The sequence below is a fragment of the Pseudopipra pipra genome, chromosome 6 (genome assembly GCF_036250125.1).
Source record: "Pseudopipra pipra isolate bDixPip1 chromosome 6, bDixPip1.hap1, whole genome shotgun sequence".
Lineage (NCBI taxonomy): Eukaryota > Metazoa > Chordata > Aves > Passeriformes > Pipridae > Pseudopipra > Pseudopipra pipra.
In genome coordinates this window covers 35,087,546-35,107,641 of record NC_087554.1, presented here as the reverse complement: position 1 = coordinate 35,107,641, position 20,096 = coordinate 35,087,546, and the positions used below count along the sequence as shown (strand labels likewise).

At 38.8% G+C, this 20,096-nt stretch overlaps 1 protein-coding gene across 1 annotated transcript; it reads right to left on the bottom strand.

Annotated features, from left to right (window-relative positions):
* Nucleotides 1–14,702: 14,702 nt before the first annotated feature.
* On the bottom strand, nucleotides 14,703–19,932 carry ACTC1 (actin alpha cardiac muscle 1). Its single transcript, XM_064658512.1, has 7 exons — nucleotides 19,844–19,932; nucleotides 19,085–19,233; nucleotides 17,906–18,230; nucleotides 17,090–17,251; nucleotides 16,788–16,979; nucleotides 15,381–15,562; nucleotides 14,703–15,031 (listed from the first exon to the last, which is right to left on the bottom strand). Exons 2-7 carry the CDS (start codon nucleotides 19,211–19,213, stop codon nucleotides 14,888–14,890), a joined length of 1,134 nt encoding a protein of 377 aa, XP_064514582.1. The 5' UTR covers nucleotides 19,214–19,233; nucleotides 19,844–19,932; the 3' UTR covers nucleotides 14,703–14,887.
* Between the last annotated feature and the right edge of the window lie 164 nt (nucleotides 19,933–20,096).

The following is a 20,096-nucleotide window of genomic DNA, read 5'->3' as shown; positions in this document are numbered from 1 at the left end:
TTCAACATACAGATGGGCTCACGACTGAGGGGTGGACTTACCCATGGACACTATCCATAACCGTGAAACATGCACTGCAATCAAGCAGGCCAAGCAGGTAAAGCCTCTGTGGTATGGTGGATGATGGTCAAAATATAAATATCGGGAGGCCTAGCAGATTGATTACATCACAGTGCCCCAAACCCACCAAGGCAAGTGTTACCTGCTGTAAATGGCGGAAACAACTACTGGATGGCTGGAGACATGCCCCACACCTCACACCACTGCCCAGAACACCACTCTGGGCCTTGAAAATCAAGTCCTGTGGTGACATGGCACCCCAGAGAGAATCGTCAGACAACAGAACTCATTTCAAAAATAGCCTCATGGACAGCTGGGGCAGGGAGCACGGTACTGACTGGGTATATCCTATTTGCTACTGTGCACCAGACTCTGGGAAAATTGAATGGTACAGCGGATTGTTAAAAACCACATTGAAAGCAATGGGTGGTGGGACCTTCAAACATTGGGATCTACATTTACTAAAGGCCACATCGTTAATTAACACTAGAGACCCAACCAATTGAGCTGGCCCTGCCCAATCAAAACCTCCATGTTTTGTATAAGGGGATAAAGTCCCCACAGTGCATATGAGGAATGTGTTAGGGAAGACAGTTTGGATTAGTCCTGTCTCAAGCAAATGAAAACCCATCTGTGGGATTGTTTTTGCTTGAGGACGTGGACGCACTCGGTGGGTAATGCAGAGGGATGGGGAAACGTGATATGTACCTCAAGGGGATTTGATTTTGAGTGAGTCTGTAATGTTGAATTGTACAGTACTGATTGATGATTGACACTGATTGACGCTGTATACCATAACTACCATGGACAATGAGGATGGACTGTTCCAGATACACCAGCCATGAGCTCCTGATGCATTTTACAACCACCCAACAGCAACCAGCCTTCCTGGAAGATATCTAGGATGTATAGAACCCATAGTCATGGACTAAATGGACTAAATGAACTCAGCAGACATCTTGGAGGGACTGCTACTGGCTATGGAAAAGATGTGTGTGTGTGTGTGTGTATATATCTCTCTCTCTATGTACATATATGTATATAATTGGAAGGTGTAGGATCTGGGCATGACACAGATGGTACAGAATAAGGCATGGATAATGTCCTAGTTTCAGCCAGGACAGGGTTAATTTTTGCAGTAGCCAGGACAGGGCATGGCTAGGACCTGGAGGTTATTTTATACCACTTCAAACCATTGCTGGGAGCAGGAGGAAGGGAGTTTTTTCCGAGGAGAAGGGGTCCCTTCTGGTTGAGTAGGAGTGGCAGAGGAAGTGATGGGGTAATGCCAGTTTTCAGGGGGTTTTATAATTAAAGTCTATTTGCATCACAGACTGAAAAAAAGACATAGGAAAAAATATTTAATAGAGAATTTAATAGCAATTCCTATTTTCTAGGAATCTTCTTCTATAAGATTACTGATGAGATTTAAATGGTTTGTGTGGGGAAAATATATTTAAATTTCACAAGATTTTAGACTTTGTCCCAGATCCTGGGTAAAATCTACTGAGTTTCAGCTTTTCAGTGACATTAGTGCATGTGGATAAAGAATATATAGTCATGGGTTTGAGAGAAGAATCTGATATATTTTGTGGAGTTCATTAAATATTTTTTTAAAATAATCTTCAAATGAATTTAAGTTTTATAAATATTCAGTAGTATCTATTTTTTAGTCTAGTATCTTTAATCTAGTCTATAGTTCTACACACTTTTACTGGAAATTACAAATTTATAGACCCAGAACAGTTTTCCAGAACAATTCCAATCACGCACATCTGAAATTTTGCAGGTGGTGATTTAAACTGGCATTATTGTGAGTTCCACAACTGTTACTAACAAACAGCATCTGCTCAGTGCTGTGCAACAAGCTTTGTTTTCATAACAACTTTAGTTAATCTTTCCTAAAGAAAAAGATTTCCAGGATGACCATTTAATTAAATTTTTGTAATCTTTCCATTTCAAAATGGAGCAAAATCAAATCCAGATTATCAATTTCTTTTATCCCAGAGAAAATTGAAACAGTTACCTGTAAATTTTGCAAAAAATTTTCATGTTCTGAAATAATCAATTCATAACTTTATTTTGAGAATTCATTAGAGACACTGTATTTTCTACTACACTGCCGGAATTTGCAATGCAACAGTAGAAAAAGAAAAATTCAATCATTCATAAAACATTGTAGGACAGCTGCAAATGTGTGTGAATTATTTCTGTGTTTTTAAGAAAAAGACAAATCAGCATTATGTGTAATGTTGCTATGGTATTGGAAGTTAGAGTTTATTTTTCTCGATAATGGTGAAACCCACATAATTTCTCACACAGGTCAGAGTTGCTCAAGGGTGACCTTGATTCACGCATCTTATGCAAATCTGTCCTCATTTTAATCAGATATTTACTTGGTGTTTTAGATATAGAAATTCTGCTTTATAGTGTTTGCAACCTCTTTCACACTTTTCTGTAAGTCAGTGTGGACTGTTTTCCTGTGATAAACTTAACTAAGCTATCAGTGATTTAGAGGGGAAAAAAAAGAAAAAAGAAAATTTGTATGGTACCTTGCCCTGTGACTTTATTAATTCAAAGCAGTGTCTGTCCTACAAGTGGGAAACAGCATGGAAAGGTGTACCTTCCATTACCCTATCCACATCTTCTTTAAAACATCCCCAGGAGCTGTGGGCCTGGTGTGGGCAGGCTGGCTCACATTATCAGTAGTGCCAAGCAGCTGTTTGACTTATCCCTGGGTACTTTCCCCACTAGTGCTTGCCCAGCTCTATATCTTGCTGAGGATCAAGGGAAACTGAAAGGCTCCATTACTCACCTCTTGTGAGGCTTAATACCTACAACAGAGCCTGAACTATAGAATCTGCCATTTAAAATGTTTGTCAGTTGAACTGCAAAGGCTGCAACAAGAGTGTGGATGATATCCTATGTTTACATTTACGTGCAAATGGGTAAATATTTTATAGTTTTTTACAAACTGTTGGTTTTTATCAGTTACCAAGATGTATTGCAAATACTGCATCAGGTTTTACCTGCGTTTTCTGGGGTTTTATTTTCAGCATCTCTTACATTTGTATGTGTCTGTATCTGCCAGGAACATAATAAAAAAAATGCACCATTTTATTTTCTTCAATCACCCTTTGCAGAGTATTTCCATTTTGCACAGAAATTCTTCATGACAGACTCACTCAGGCTGTATTCAAATCCATATGCAGGTCATACCTCCTGACACAGGACAGTAATCCTCCCTTTCCCCATTCTGATTTACTGTCATTTTCCTTTTTCAGCACAGAGGCATGATGAAACATTCTTCCTGGTGGAAACTTCTAAGAGCAGATCTGTGAAGGACTTGTCTCATCCTAGAGGCTTCTTCTTGCCTAAAAAGAAAAGAGGGATTACAGCAAATCAAAAAGCCAGAAGGACCAGGGTTACTACACTTTAGATTCAGAAAAGATTTTTGCATGCATAAAACAGATTAAAATTACACACAGAGCATTTCCAGATGGGAGTTTCAAGGCGTCATGTTGAGATGCAGCTCCCCAGTGTTTTCTGAAAACCAAACCTCTTCTGATCTTGAGAAATAAAAATCAGTCAGTTTCCAGCCCTGGGTTTCACTGTATGAGTATATCCATTCTATAGTTTTAGCAGACAAAAAACAGGCAAGGGGATTCAAATATTTGCTGATAAGCGCTTAAAGGCTTGATCTGTTTAAAAAAATATTTCAATCAGTATTATGTCAAAAAAGTATGGATAAATTATTGATCTGATTTGTTTCATTAGTGGTTTTTGATATATTTCATTATTTGATCTATTTTCTTAGAGTGGAGAATCAGCCTTGGGGACAGAAACTGTATTATAAAGAGAAAAGGCTTGTAGGAAAGCTAGTACAATGGGGGGAGAGAAAAAAATGACAGCCAATCCCACAGGGTTTTAATAAGTATTTGTGAAGCATATTTTATTTAATTACACTAATTAGTTATCAAAGTCCAATGTCATGCTACCTGAAATGTCAGAGAAAACTGTTCCTTGGGCTTGAAGGAACTATGCACAGCAAAAATAAATGTGTGAAATCCAAATATGACTGCCACAAAGGCAAACAAGGCATGAGAGAAAACATGAGCTCAAAGATAAATCAATTAATCCAAAGAACACCAACTAGACAGGTGGATGAGTCATACACAGGGTGTGGGCAGAGCTCCTGTTGAATGGAAAATACACTTAATGCAGCATGTTTCACTCTGAAAGACAATGAGGCCAACAAAATAAACTAAATTGCATGGCAAGCCTCCTACCTGCACCATAATCATAGAAGCATCCTCAAACAGGGAGAAGGGTCTGAGTTTCTGCTTTTATAATGTTTCTTTTCTGGTGATTAACTCTTTTCAATAATGTGGTTTTCTTCAGTTTTGGAGAAGGTTGGTGTCGGGAAAAAAATACAGTGTAAAACAAGACATTGGTTTTGGCATCATAAATAAGAGCTATGCATTCTTTCCACTGGGACAATTGGTCAGATACATATATCAAGTGAATATATCAAAATAATTGAAAAAAAGATATTTAATTGTTCTTTTCTATGGCAGCAGGGAAAAACAATCTTTCCAGAACTAGGAAATACCAACATACTTGCATCACAGAGCAATAATGATTATCCTGCAGAGGTAGTATAATCTATCACAGCTGCCTCTGGAACAAATCAAGCACACTACTACAATGGCTATAATTATCTTATTAAAATATTTTTATTTCTAGCTAATTGAATGTGTAAATAAGGAAAACAAATCACAACACAGAAACCTTGACAGAAAAGTTAAAATAGTACATGACCCTAACTCTAAGTGGTCTTCTGTGACTGAGTATTATTGCATTCTTACTTAAGAGCACAAAAAAATATTTTTTAGATTTGATATTTATTATGAAAATAATTTTCTCAGAAGTCAGAAAGTATATTCCGAGGTATATACTTGTTTTTAACACATAAATCTCCAGCCTTTAATTGAGAATATGTATCAGGTTTGCATGGAGCATGCCTACTGGGTTTGCATGGCAAGGCTTTGGTAGTGGGGACCTACAGGGGTGGCTTCTGTGAGAAGCTGCCAGAAGCTTCGCCCATGTCCTTCAGAGCCAATGCCAGGTGGCTCCAGGACAGACCTACCACAGGTCAAGGCTGAGCCCATCAGTGATGGTGGTAGCACTTCTGGGATAACGTAATTAAGAAATGGAAAAAAGCATGTAAAACAGCAGTAGGAGAGGGAAATGACAATATGTAAGCAACAACTCTGCAGATACCAAGGTCAGTGAAGAAAGAAGGGAAAGAGGTACTCCAAGTGCCAGAGCAGAGATTCCCCCACAGCTCATGGTGTAGACCATAATGAGGAAGGCACTTCCCCTGCAGCTCATGGGAGGGACCTCATGTTGGAGAAGGGAAAGAGTGTGAGGAGTCCTCCCCCTGAGGAGGAAGGAGTGGCAGAAACAACATGACTGCAGTCCTCATCCCCCATCCCCCTGTACATCTAGGGGAAGCTGCTTTTAAGATTTTGTTTTATTTCTCAGTACTTGACTCTAACTCAATTGGTAATAAATTATTTTTTCCCCAAGTTGAGTCTGTTTTGCCCATGACAGTAACTGGTGAGTGTTCTCTCCCAGTCCTTATTCAACCCAAGAGCCTTTTGTTATATTTTCTCTCCCCTGTCCAGTTGGGGGTGGAGTGATAGAGCAGCTTTGGTGGGCACCTGTCATGCATCTAGGGTCAAACCACCACAAATTCAAAATTTGCACAGACCAGCATTTAACTCTCTGTGCCTGCAGCAGGTTGCGCTAGAATCTAGATTGAGACACACAGCTTAAAAAAAATCCACATAAAGTGCCCTTTCACAAAGCCAAACTCAAAGGGTATCTTTGCTTGACTCTTTTTAGCTGCTATATTTGGTGGTTAATTAGAAGCATGCACTGGAGTTTTACAGCATGGGAAGAAAAAAATCTGTGTGTAAAATAGCCTTACCCTCACCTACTTCAGACATCTCCACTAGTATCATTGGCTTCAAAACAAGAACAATGTTGAGATTTACCTGACCTGAGAATTTGGCCCTTTTTTTTTTTACAGACCTAAGAATATAGTGCAGCTTTTTTGTTCTGCATTTAAGTTATATCTCAAGTTCCAGCCTTCCAAAATAATACTCACTGAAGCAAAATACTTTCTGCTCTTTAAGAGATTTTTTAAGAGGTCAACTTACCTATGCTTTGTGTGAATTTGAAGTTATTACAGAAATTACTGAAGTTGGATACAGTGCCCTCTTTCCCTAGCCTACTTCCCTCCATTGCTTTCACCAGACAAACTGTGTTTGTGGAAAGAGCAGGGAATTTGGGAGAGAATGGCAAATGAATGTGAAGAGTTCATGTTATGCACTGACAGTAGGACTGACTTGTGACACACAGGTTTTGTCAACAGTCCAGGAATTTCATTATATACTCTTCAGTGCCATCTGCTGTAACCAGATGCATTTAAAACCTTAAAAGATAATCAAATAGTCAGTTTCAATAGCTTCATGGCAGGGACATTATCTAACTCTAGGCTTAGGTCTGTCCTAAAAGGTTAGAATCCCATTAAAGAATCAAGATCACATCGTTGCCAAAGATGAAGAACTTGGACAAATTCTTTCCACTTTTTGTCTCACTTTCTTAAGCCAGAGCAAATTACCCTTTACACAATTTATACCTGTGAGAACTGTTGCTTTAGCACCACAGCCCCTCCTCCAGTCAAGGAGGGACAGAACTGCACCTGTGGCTATGACTTGAGAGCAGATATCCATTTCCCTGGTGAACCTGGGGAAGAGAAGTCAAGAAACAATATTTTCCGAAGTACAAATGGGATTTGGGTGCCTAGCCTCCAAACCCCCAAACCTGTAAGACAATGGCAAAGCCCTTATCTCCTCTACCACCAACCATTAAATTTGCTTATTAGGTGAAGAAAATATAGTTCCATTATGCCCTCTGTTATCTTAATATCTTTCTTGCAGTTATTACAAAGAAAATAATGACGAGCTTTCTATGTTTCTTAGAGCAAGTGTACAATTGGATTGGCTATATCCATTCTGTCCTTCAGGATTTAGACAGCGCTCCAGAGCTCATTGTTCTGGAGAAAAACTTTCTGTTGAAAAGTCATTTTTTCCAACAAGAATTTCACAGTGGGTTGTTTGTCACAAGTTACATGACATATTTTCCAATAGAACATTTTGTAAACTTTATGTACTGACAGACTCCATTTTCTTTGTGTGAATGACGTGCCATAGAATCACAGAATCATAAAGGTTGGAAAATATCTCCAAGATCATCAAGTCTGACCTTTGTCTGAATACCACCATGCCCACCAAACCATAACATGAAGTGCTACTCCATGATCTGGTTTTTATTAGCTTTAGGAGACTTAAACTCTGATAGGGATTCCTTTGTTCTGGAGGCTACACTGGAAATTTTCCTATACAAAAGACCTTTTGGTCTAAATAGTCAAAATAAAGGAAAAGAAAAGCATAGCAAATATTTTTTGATTTTTCATACTGAGAAATTCCAGCCAGTAGCACTCGTAATGAATTTCCAGAATGTAGAGTGCTATAGGTTTAGTGAAGTACTACCAGCAGTTTGTTGGGGTTTGCATAGCAGTATTTATCTGGTATTTATCTGTTCTGTGGTATTTGTGGCATTCTCTATACTTAGATTGGCAAATGCCACAAATTCCACGATAAATTTAAACACTGTGAGTGATAAATGTCAAGCTTTTAATAGCACCCACTGTCCCTCTGTCACCACATGACCCTATTTGGAGATTGCACACTCACTATCTCTGTATCATTACTTATAGAAGAAATAGTCTTTAGAGCATTTTCAATGGCAATATATTTGCTTTGTATAATATATAGAGACAGAATGAGCAATGGAAACCTTTGTATGTTTCTTGCAGAAAGAAGAGCCTGCAGGATACTATTCCTGATGATTTAATATGCTTTTTATTTGCAAAAATAAGGTCAGAAGGTAGTTTCCTATTTCTGTTAGGTGCCAGCACAATGGGAAGAATTCATTACCTCAGTTGAAATGAAAGAGCAGAAAAAAATTTGATGACAACAGCTGACATTATGTTTGATGAGAAGGAAAAGTCTGGAAAACTATGCTGCAGCCGTTAAAATACAGAATGTGACACCAGACACTGTAAACTTATTTTCTTTGGGCACTTTTTACACTTTAAGCAGTATGTGATGTATTCAGACTATGTCTGAAAATCATCCCTGTGTGGCACTTTTTGACTGTAGCTTGTAAGAAGGAAGGAGTATTTCACATTATCAGTAAAATTGCTTAAGTTCTGATCTCAAAATTCCAAAGTTCTGAGGTTTTCATCTGACCACAAAACTAAATCAGGAATTAACTCCTGTCTTAGGAACAGGGCCACAAAATATCCACGGTTTTGTCTTAGTCAAATACATCTGTGATGTTTCTGACCAGAAATACTCGCTCTTCCAACTTCAACTATGCTAATTCTCCGGGGGGAAGGGCTCTTTCTATGTGGTACACACATGGTTTCTGAAACTTCTTACCAAGTCAGGGATGCTCTTCCATTGCAAAATCAAAGAGAAGGCTTAGGGAAAATATTTGTATGTGTTTATATGCATACATGCATGTAAATATATTTCTGTGTATATATGTTATTACAGCAAACACTTTGGAGAATCCAGAAACAAATGCAAGAGAAAATATCACCAACAATAGCATAATAACTCATTTTCCTACGTACAGTGAAGATATCAGTTCCATGTAAGTCTCTTTCAAAGTCTATTCAGCTCAGCTGCCAAAATATAAGGGCAAAAGATCAAAAGCTACTGCATTACTGTGGTTTGTCTGGTTTCCATACAGAACTGAGCTGCACAAGACAGCTTGAATTCAATCAAAAATAAATCTGAAATTATTTCCACACCAGTACAACTAGTAAGGCCTGAGATCATTTTTGTAAACAAGTGTATCACATATTAAAGGTTCTGGTTTTTGCAATATCTTACACTACAAAAGTATATCTGGACATTTTGTAGTATCTCATGATGGATTGTGACATTTAGTAAATACCTACTATATATTCATCCCTGCAAATACATACAGCTTTTTAAATACAGATCAAAGAAACCATTAATGTTTGTAAGAATAAAACCACAGATTGTATTTTGCACAACTCATATTTGTACATAACAAAGAGGCTGTCTTCTATGAATCTAGTGTTTTAAATATGAATTAAACAGTGTCATAATGAACTTGAATTCACAACCAGTGCTGAATTAGTAACTCAGTTGGTTAATGATATTAATCTCAATAATCAATTACTCAAATTGTCAAACTGAAATGCTAGATAATGAAGTCAGAAGTTTAGAACAAGAAGGTGTTTCCCATAATAGAATACTGAGGAAGAGATGTTTTCTTTTAATCTTTTACCCAAAATAAAGCCACAGACACGTAATGACCTTCATTTAACTAGTAGAAAACCATGATTTCCTGTCGGTGGTGTTTCTTGAGAAGGAAGGAACACTCATTTTGCATTCTAAATTCAAGGCATAATTCTTGCTAAAGAAGTAAAGAGTAAAATGTTTTTTTCTTATTACTTGTTCAGAGGTTTGTCTTTAAAATCTGCTGAGATTTCTATTTCTGCAAGAATTCTTCTCCCTTCTAGCTAATCCGAAAATTAGAGCATTGTAAACACACACACGAACACAGACACACACACAGCCCCAAAGTAGATGATTTTCTTTCTTAAGGTTAATGTTTCTCATTCTCTTTGGGTTTGTCTTTTGGTTTGGTTTTTTTTTTTTTTAATATAAAATAGAGACAGGTTTTGAACGTAGAAGTCTGTGTCTAGAAAATAATTTACATATACAAATAAAAAAATAAATAAGAATTAATGTGAAATTTAGTGTCAAAACTCATCTGTTACATAAACATGAGGATATGGCTTGTATTTGCTAAATTTTTTCTTCTTTCCTTGATAGCAGTTACTGTAAAATCCCTGTGTTTCTGGATGCTGTGGAAGATCTCCCTACATCTACTGGCCCAGCAATATGTGCCCCCCAGACAGCAGTTAACTACATTTTTCACCTGTTTGCTTCCTCATGTCAGCTGAGGCAGCCACAACCAGCTACAAATAGGTGGGAGAAGGGGATGAATGCATGGCAGGAGTTGCTGTGCTACTGCATTTCCACTCTCCCATTTTCACTCACTCTCTAGAAGAGCAGAAGTTACAAGCCCTCTCTAACATCCAGGAGCTCCTCAATTTCCCTTTGGGCACTGCCTTTTTGCAAAAGCATGCCCAAAAGCCATGGTGCAGCACATAAGGCTTTTAGGACCCTTTGCAAACAAAGCTCATGTAGTCCTCATTATCATTGACAATGATAATGTCGATTATAATGTTAATCTCCCTTTCTGGTGATGTAAACCAGAGAGTCTTAGAGACTCAGAACTAATCTTTAAGCTCTTCCTTACTGCCTTGCTACCTTCATCTTGTCTGGTACCTTCCCAGACTTATTATATCGTTTACATGCTACGTAAATCTATATCAATAAAGCTTTATGCTATTCCTCATCCACTTTTTTCTCTGTATGTACATACATTTCCTGATAAAAAAATGTTTATAAAATACAATTCATCTCCTCTGTAAGACCGTACCTTGTATTTGGTAGACAACATATATTGTGTTTTGTAAATTCTTTCTTTATGATGAAACATAAAATTACCACCAGGCACACTAACTTGTGCTAATACCTGCTGTTTAATTTCATCAACATTACTCACACAGGACAGCTTAAGCATAAATAAATCCATTATTTAATTATATAGCAGCATAATTAAATTTTTCCAATTATTAACATTTCTGTATGGTGACTTTTTAAGTTTCAGCAATCATAGCCATCCTCAGGAGAAAAAGCAAAGGTAACTGGTAGTATATTAACTGCCTGAATTGCTTCTTTCTGAAGTGTAATGAGTGAGATTTACTAATTGCTCAATTTTACAAGTTTTTTGTTTTTCTTGTGTCTTGATAATGACAGAGACTTCTGCTACAGGATGCTTCAGAGTTCAGCTGTTACTGGAAGCAAGCATCAATCTCTGCCTGAGCCTTACACACAATTTATCCAACCAGCAGGTTTTATCTATTTGTTTACTATTGTAGTGTTAGTATTGTAGATTAATCTGACTGTCACATACATTCAGAGTCACCTAATGTTATAAATATAAAACACTCTTATTCTACATTTAAAAAATTATCCCTCTACAGAATTCAATTATTCAAGCCAAAACCTTTTATATTAGTGCTTTGCCTCAGGGTGACTTTTTTAAAGCTTTACTAAAACAGCCTTTTAAGAGACAATTAGTGCAAAGTAGACAACTCTATCAAATTTATGACCCTCCTACCAATTTTTTTAAGGAAAAAGCATTAACAAGTGAATTCTGAAACATCTCCCTATTTCCCTTAAAAAAAATCCATCTTTTTAAGCAGAATCACAGTGGTTTTGGATCCTTAGCACATATTTCATGTAGATATTACAACCACTGTGTTTTGATCATAATTCTCAATACTCCTCAAGCGCTAACATGCTTCTTAAACTGCAAAGAATGTTTTCTGTAATATCTGAGGGTCAGGCAGCAGTGGTAATACCTCAATGTCCTTCAGTCAAAAGCAGGAGTACCAGGCAGTGTTGTTCTGGCTGCAATAAGATTTTGTCTCAGCTCTTACTGATGTATGTCAGTATTTCTTAATACTATTTAGCCCTTCTTATTGAATAAAGCTTCTTTATGTAGCTTAAAAATCACGTCAGACTGACTTCCACAGAATTTCTTCCACTCCATAGTATGTACAGAGTAATAAGGAGCTGCAAAGTCAAATAACAGAACATCCTTCAGTGTGGCAGACAGACCTTTTGCCATATATCCACACTGCTTTTCAAAATGTGTGTGTTGAATCTATAATCTGGCTAAACATTATGTTTCCTTCTTCCATCAAAAGCAGTGAAGGTTAGCTGTGATACTTTAGTCTTCACATTTGTGTCAATGTCTTCACTACCTGAGGTGTTTCAGAGGTGAAGATTGATGATCACAACTGAGTTTGGGTGCAGATGGTTTTTAATATACCTTTCTCAAGGAAATACTGGAAATAGTTTTACTGCTTTTCATACAGATGTTCTGCAGGTATTTTCTGCATCCCATTCCACCATCTTCATTAAGGCTTGTTGCAAAATGTAAACAGAGGGTAAAGTTTAACAGTGGCATCTCTCATCAGTGTTTTGAATCCTAGCTTAAGTGACTTAACACTCAAATTCCTCTCAATCAAATTAGATCTAGTTTTGCTTCCATAAATAGTTAGCATAACTCCCATCCCACTGAATTACTAGTTTTCACTGCACTGAGTAGGAATATGTAATTTTCAATGGTAAAATGTGGACTATTGCATTAGAAAGTAATACATCTGGAAAAATGCAGTAAGAAGAGAAAAAGCTTAAGGCATTGTTACTTTGTAGTCCTGTCCTATCTATATGCAAGCACACCACTATTTTGCACAATCCTTGCTGCTCGTATCCATTTTCATAAACTGCGAATTACAAACCCCAGAATGTCCATGGAAGGAATTTTTTCAATCAGTGGCTTCCTTCGATTCCCTCCTCATGCCCACATGCTCAATAGTGAATCTCTGATCAGAGCTGTGAATGTGGTGCCAGCTGTTGCCTGCCATTCCTGACCTATCAGTCAGAGTCAGTCAAGTCAGGCATTCACTGGGCCTGACTTAGCATGCCCTTTTGCATACTTGCTTAACATTTTAAGCTCCAATTAGTTGCAATTTATGTCCAGTATCACCCTATTAATTCACACTAATACATGAGATAACCTTTCTGCCCAGAGAAATCTTCCAAATTAGCAAGCAAGACCAAGCAAAAAAAGTGCAATGGTTCTGAACAACAATATGCAAAAGTCATTGGCAAACATCATTAAATGTGAGCAATTAAATTTGTGTTATCCAAAAATCTGGAAAAGTTCCCACGTTTTCAAGACATACAAATTTTCTCCATTTTATGTGAACTTCAGCGTAACTCCCTTCCATGGGAACCTTCTTGAGAACAGTGTAGGCTGTTGACCTGCCTTAACAGATTCACAAGTTAATGAACTTGTATTTTATTGTGAAATGGTCTGTTTGCAGCAACAATTCAGTAATACTGTGTGCAGTGTGAGAATGAGTATTTCATATTCATGTTTAAATTTTCACACCATTATAATTTCATTTTTATGTTTGTCTAAAATACTTAAATGTTTGTTTAGACTGTAAAATGTGTAAGTTTTATTTTTATTTGACAACTCCATCCAACTTCTCTGCCTAAACAAAAAATATTAGAAATATTTGAGTATTTCAGTTGCAAGCGGATGGTAGGCAATTACAGTGGCACCACACCCCAGTAAATTGTCTTCTAACAATAAGTAAATTGGAGATAAACACAAATTCATCTTCCTGTGTTAAAAGAGAAAAATGAGTTCTACTTAATCACAGACCACATCTAATGTCGATTTTTAATGCCTTTCAAGAAAATATGAGGTAAGAGGAACAGAAAGTTTCCCTGCAAATGTATAAACTGCCTATCTTTTTTTAAGTTAGCACTGGAGTATAAAATCTTATCTTTTCAAACAGCTCCAATAACACTTACCTAACTAACTACGTACACAGTTTGATAAATGTTTTAATTGGTTTCCGAAACAAAACTTAGGCAAACTCCACTGTGTACATAGTTCAAATTATGACACAGGCTAGTTACAATACTTCTGTGAAAATGTCCTAGATCATTCCGTACCTCACCTTTTAGTTACTACTTTTTAGAAAAATTGAAGAGCCCAGTCATAAAAAGCCACCATGAGGAACAAAAAAGCCCATGGAAAGTATGCTGTTTATGATTTTAGTATCTAGGTCAAATAGCAAGAAAGGATAGCAAAGATTAAGGATTACAAATTGCCTAAAACATATGAATGATGATGTGAAAATAACTGTGATTATAACAATTTGCTGTAATTATGCAGCAAAAGTTTGATTCTTGTGTATTAGTAAAATAAAGACTTCTTTATCTCTGACTTTGAAAATATGGGAGAAAATGAGTAAGCTGTCAGTTTTAATTAATGTTTTGTCATAAATATTGATAGCCCACAGACAACAATTTTATGACTCTTTAGGATTGAGCTAAATATTTATAAATCAGATCCTAAATGTATTAACATAATTCTTTATAGAAGCTTCGGCTTTTAATAAATTAACATTAAAATGTCTGGATTACAATAAATGCAAAAGAAAAATCTTTCTAAACTGACTGAGTGAATATGAGAGGTTTCTTTTCACTTGTTCCACTTTCTGGGTCTACCCTCAAGGCTAGTTTTTTATAAGCCTTGATATATAATGCTCCTTTTGTTTCAGGTTTCAAAATTAAAATGATAAAATATAAATTCTTACTAATAGAAAACCATGACCTAATATGCCTATATCAGTTAGGACATGGATGCAGTAAAAACATCCATAGGTCTAATGGGAGTTTCCAAATACCAGGTGTTTAGTCTCTTTTTTTTGACCAAAGAAATAATTAAAATAAAACAAAAGACAATAATTTGTAGGTTGCAAGTCCCAGATCTCGTTTATTTATAAAGCAATAAATATTAGAAGCACGAATAAATTGCACGGGTGTGTAAACAAACTGTACAATGACTGAAGAGTTCAGGAAGGTTTGCCAGAAGACTCCAAGAAGCACATTGTCGTCATCCTGAGTGGGAAGTTAATTGAGGGGAAAAGTGCTTAGAAGCACTTGCGGTGTACAATGGATGGACCAGCTTCATCATACTCCTGTTTACTGATCCACATTTGCTGGAAGGTGGACAGAGATGCTAGAATGGAGCCACCAATCCAGACAGAGTACTTGCGTTCAGGTGGGGCAATGATCTAGGATAAAGAAAAGCAACAAAATCCTCATTTCTGAACAATGAACCCAAATCACCAATGCTACAAACCATTAGATATTTTCTTAAGTAAAGAACTTTGCAATTATAACAGTATTGATCTTCAGCAGCTGTTACAATACATGTAATGTTCCTTAAGAAAATATATAACTGTTGGGTTTTTTTAACATCTGCTTCTAACCAACATAATTATTCTGCTTAAATGGAATTTCTGCTCATTTGTCCATCAGCTGTTGATCTTACTTTTGAGTTGTTCTTATATCCCAATTTAATGATGTGGACATTTTCTCCATCTTTATCCACGTTTCAAAGTACAGAGTCAAATTCCTTACCTTGATCTTCATAGTGCTAGGAGCAAGAGCAGTGATTTCTTTCTGCATGCGATCAGCAATGCCAGGGTACATTGTCGTACCACCGGAGAGGACGTTGTTAGCATACAGGTCCTTACGAATATCAATATCACACTTCATGATACTGTTGTAGGTAGTTTCATGGATACCAGCGGACTCCATACCTTGAGAAAAAAATAATACAGCAGGTCAGTAAATTATACAAGAGGCCTTCATGAAAAGAAATCTCAGCATTTCTCTTCATCACTAATATGAACTGTGAATTTTTGCTGTAAAATTATTTACTGATTATTAAGTATTATAGAAAAATACAAGAAATAGAACTACAGAACCGACTTAGAAAATGAAAATTATTTGTTAGAAAAGGTAAGAATCATAATGCTTGTGTAAAGACAAGGTATGCAAAATATACAGTAGGAGAAGAAGTAGACACACGAGATAAACTCATTCGGTATATGGCAATGGAAGGTTATATAGAAGAGAACGTGAGTATCAGGTTATGTCAGTCTCACCAAAAAGCATTAGGTGAATATAGTAAAGAAAGCAATAAAGACATTGAGAACAGTTGAATTAGAACTAAAGAAGACAATAGTAATTTCATTTCTTTTTCAGTCAACTCAAAATACAGTCTATTCTGCTTAGAAATGTCCAAGCAAGACATAACCATGACATGGAATAAGATAATAGCACTTGACAGTAAGGAAAAAGAAACAAGAAGCAAGTGTTTGTAGGTTGCATTCCAACTTATTAATTTCAACAGGTGCTTCCTGAAAGGGCTGACATTGGATCCACAGTAAGATGTCAGCTGATGAACAACTGCATGTATTGCTCAGGACTTCAGAGTATAAACATTTGCTGTATCCGTCAGCTGCACGCACAAAAAGCAAAGCTTATCATCTTGACCATGGCAATGTTTAATTACAGTGCATATAAATATACACACACCTTCATTCCATTTTCTTCCCCTCTCTGGCACTTTACTTCATGGAGTCAGATACTGTTTTGAGTGTAAGCCTTACAAATACAGCACTGAAACGTATTCTTGTCATCAGTGACACGGAATCATAGAATGTCTTGAGTTGGAAAATACCCATAAAGATGATGGAATTCAACTCCCTAATGATGATATACTAATTGTATGTTTTATCAGTAAAAAATTGTGACCCTAAAACCTGATTTAAAACTTGCAACAAAAGCCCAGAACTCAGGCAATTACCAGATGAGCTCACATCAAGCACATCTTACAGGGACCAAAGGATCTAAATAATTATTTATTTGTGTTTAATTCTGTGCCAAATTTAGATAAGCAGGAAGAGGATTGGGGCACCTTCTAAATCTTCTGATTCATTCGTACCTCCTACAGAAAGGAGAATTTCTGGGAACACTTACCAATAAAGGATGGCTGGAACAAGGTTTCAGGGCAGCGGAAACGTTCATTACCAATCGTGATCACTTGACCATCAGGTAACTCATAGCTCTTTTCCAGAGAGGAGGAAGAGGCAGCAGTGGCCATTTCATTCTCAAAGTCCAGTGCAACATAGCACAATTTCTCTTTGATATCACGAACAATCTCCCGTTCAGCTGCAGATATATGGGAATCAAATCAAGCTTTGGATAAACAAAATACTAGGGAAAGACAGTAGACCGAGAGAATGAGGATTTTCACAGCAGAGAAAAGCCGAAGGACTGACCTGTTGTCACAAAGGAGTAGCCACGCTCCGTGAGGATCTTCATGAGGTAGTCAGTCAGATCCCTGCCAGCCAGATCCAGACGCATGATAGCATGAGGCAAAGCATAACCTTCATAAATAGGTACATTGTGGGTGACGCCATCACCAGAATCAAGAACAATACCTGGGAGAGAAATTTCAGAGAGCAGCTGGAATCACCTAGCAAATGCTTAGAACCCTTAGGCACAGTATATAGCAACAAACACAAAAAAATTGGGGATTTTTCAGGCAACATGAAGGAGCATCATTCTATTTTAGTCATAAAGATCTTTCTAATTTCTTCTGCCTTTGCTTGCCTGTATGTTCCTGTTTGGTGTGAATTTTCCCACAAAACACTTGATCCGTACATATTTTAAGCTAATCCATATGAGCAGTCTTCCACTGCTACTACACTGAGCAGTAAGAATATTTGCAATAGTCACTGTCTTGATCCAATAATGGGCATCCTTTGACCCAGTTTAAACCCTTAACCTGGTGTAACACTTGTGTAACTGCAGTATCTCCACAGGAAGGTCTCCTCATTTGTGCCACAACAAGCAGTGGCAGAGTCAGTTCCAGGGTGCCTCTCCAAAAGCAATGCAGATAGGTCCACATTGTTCTTTCCACAGATTATTTTGTACTGGCTTTTCTGCCACTGTTAGCCATCAATTACTATAAACTAAAAATACCTATTTTTCTGTAAAACTGAATGAGTTACAATGTGTTTTCTTCCTTTTTGGAGTGGGAAGGAAGAAGAGTTCCTGAAAGGAAATACCTAAGTAGTGTTTGTTTATTTTACCTGTTGTACGACCAGAGGCATACAGGGACAGGACAGCCTGGATTGCCACATACATAGCAGGTACGTTGAAGGTCTCAAACATTATCTGGGTCATCTTTTCACGATTAGCTTTAGGGTTCAAGGGGGCTTCTGTGAGCAAAGTAGGGTGTTCCTCAGGGGCCACACGGAGCTCATTGTAGAAAGTGTGGTGCCAGATCTTTTCCATGTCATCCCAGTTGGTGATGATGCCGTGTTCAATTGGATATTTCAAAGTAAGGATACCTCTTTTGCTCTGAGCTTCATCACCCACATAGGAATCTTTTTGACCCATACCAACCATAACACCCTAAGAGAAGAAAATACGGAAAAGTATTATAGGAGAAAGACAACATCACAGAGGCCAAACAACTACCTTGCAGAAAACTGACATGAAGTTGTGTCAGGGAAGGTTTAGGTTGGGTGTTAGGCAAAGGTTTTTCACTCTGAGGGTGGCTGGGCACTGGAACAGGCTCCCCAAGGCAGTGGTCACAGTACCAAGCCTGACAGAATTCAAGAAGCATTTTGACAACATTCTCAGGCACACAGTGTGATTCTTGGGGCTGTCCTGTGCAGAGCCAGGAGTTGGACTTCAGTGATCCCTGTCGGTCCTTTCCAACTCAAGATATTCTGTGATTCTATAATTCTAACTATGTTATTTTCAAGAAAGGTACAAACAGTCACATGACAAAAAAGTTATTTTGGAAAAGAAATTAACATTATTAAAATATTAAGTCAACAGAATTTGATGCTTTCTCATAAAATATTTTTTCCCTCCATCAGATTCGGATCCTATTAAGGAAGACACTTTATATTACTATGGAGCCTTAGCTGTAATTTGTTCATGATAAAATATAAATTGCAAATGTTTTAATTAGAAAAAAAAAAAAGAAGAAAAGAAAAAAGCATTATGAAGTTTATGAACTTTTTACCATGGAAATTATAGAAGAAAAAGGAGATGTAGGACAGTCAAACAGGGAAGTTGAGGGAAGTGCTGGAGAGACCTGGAAATGTGTTCCTAGTACTATCACAAAGGTGAGCAGATGAAAGGGCAGGGTATTTAGGACAGGACAGAAGAACTAGGGAGGGAAGGGGCAAGTGGAGGAGACGTCTAGATAGAGGGGGAAGGGTCTGTCTTGCCCTGGTCCTGCCTCTGTATTTTACCTGGTGCCTCGGGCGGCCGACGATGGACGGGAAAACAGCTCTGGGGGCATCGTCTCCAGCAAAGCCCGCCTTGACCAGCCCCGAGCCATTGTCGCACACCAGTGCAGTGGTCTCCTCGTCGTCACACATCTTCGGAAGAAAGCACGGACCTGAAAAATAGCACGGTGGCTAGTTCAGATCCCGGCGCTGCCGCCAGGCCCCGACGAGCCCTCGGGCGGCTCCTCGGCGCCCTCCCGCCCGACATCCCGGAGGGCACCGCCGGCGGCGGCGGCACACGGATTGCTCCGGAGGGAGCGGGAAATTTGACTCGTCTAGGGAGGATGCTCGATGGCTCAGTCATGCTCGTGGGCAGAGCTCTAAACATGGTGAAACGACTGCTTTCTTCTCCGGGCTTTAAAAGCCGCCCCAGCTTGCAGGACATTCAATTAGGGCGTCATTAGCGGTACCCTCGGGCCGCACAAAGAAACGGGAGAAAAAGCGTTTTGGATCGAAAAGATCTATCCTGCCCAGAACACCTCGCCGGCGGCGAAGCGTCGCGCCCCGTCGGACCGCGGCGGCCGATGCTGCGCAGGGCGCGGCCGGGAACGGGGCAGGCGGTGCCCCCGGCAGAAACAACGTGGAGCCGCGAGGTGCACGGGCTGAGGCGCGACTGCACCTGCACGACCGGCATCCGCCGCCCGGCTGTGCCTCCCATCCATCCCTTCCCATATTTTCCACCCAGTCCCTCCCTGCCCGCCCCGCTGCTGTCGCGCTACTCACCAGACCAGCACCGGCGGCGGGGGGGCTGCGAAGGAGACCCAGGGTGCTGGGTCGGCGGAGACACCCCAATTTATACCCCCCCGAGGGTCAGCGTAGGCGAGGGCCGCCGCGGGACGGGGCAGCCACCTTCTCCTTATTTGGTCGGCTCCGCGCCATTGAGCGGCCGCGCAGCCATGAATGGAGCCCGGCCAGCCCCGGCCGCCCGACCCATGTAAGGCAGCGCGGGGCAGCGCGCCCCCGGCCCGCCGCATGG

Bases quoted from the DNA above. Each gene is read 5' to 3' on its own strand.
- ACTC1 (XM_064658512.1), bottom strand. From the start codon at position 19,213: ATGTGTGACGACGAGGAGACCACTGCACTGGTGTGCGACAATGGCTCG. The intron at 18,231-19,084 runs GTAAAATACAGA...TTCTTCTCTTAG, and splicing joins TCGGCCGCCCGAGGCACCAG to GGTGTTATGGTTGGTATGGG. The intron at 15,032-15,380 runs GTAAGGAATTTG...TCTTTATCCTAG, and splicing joins CTAGCACTATGAAGATCAAG to ATCATTGCCCCACCTGAACG.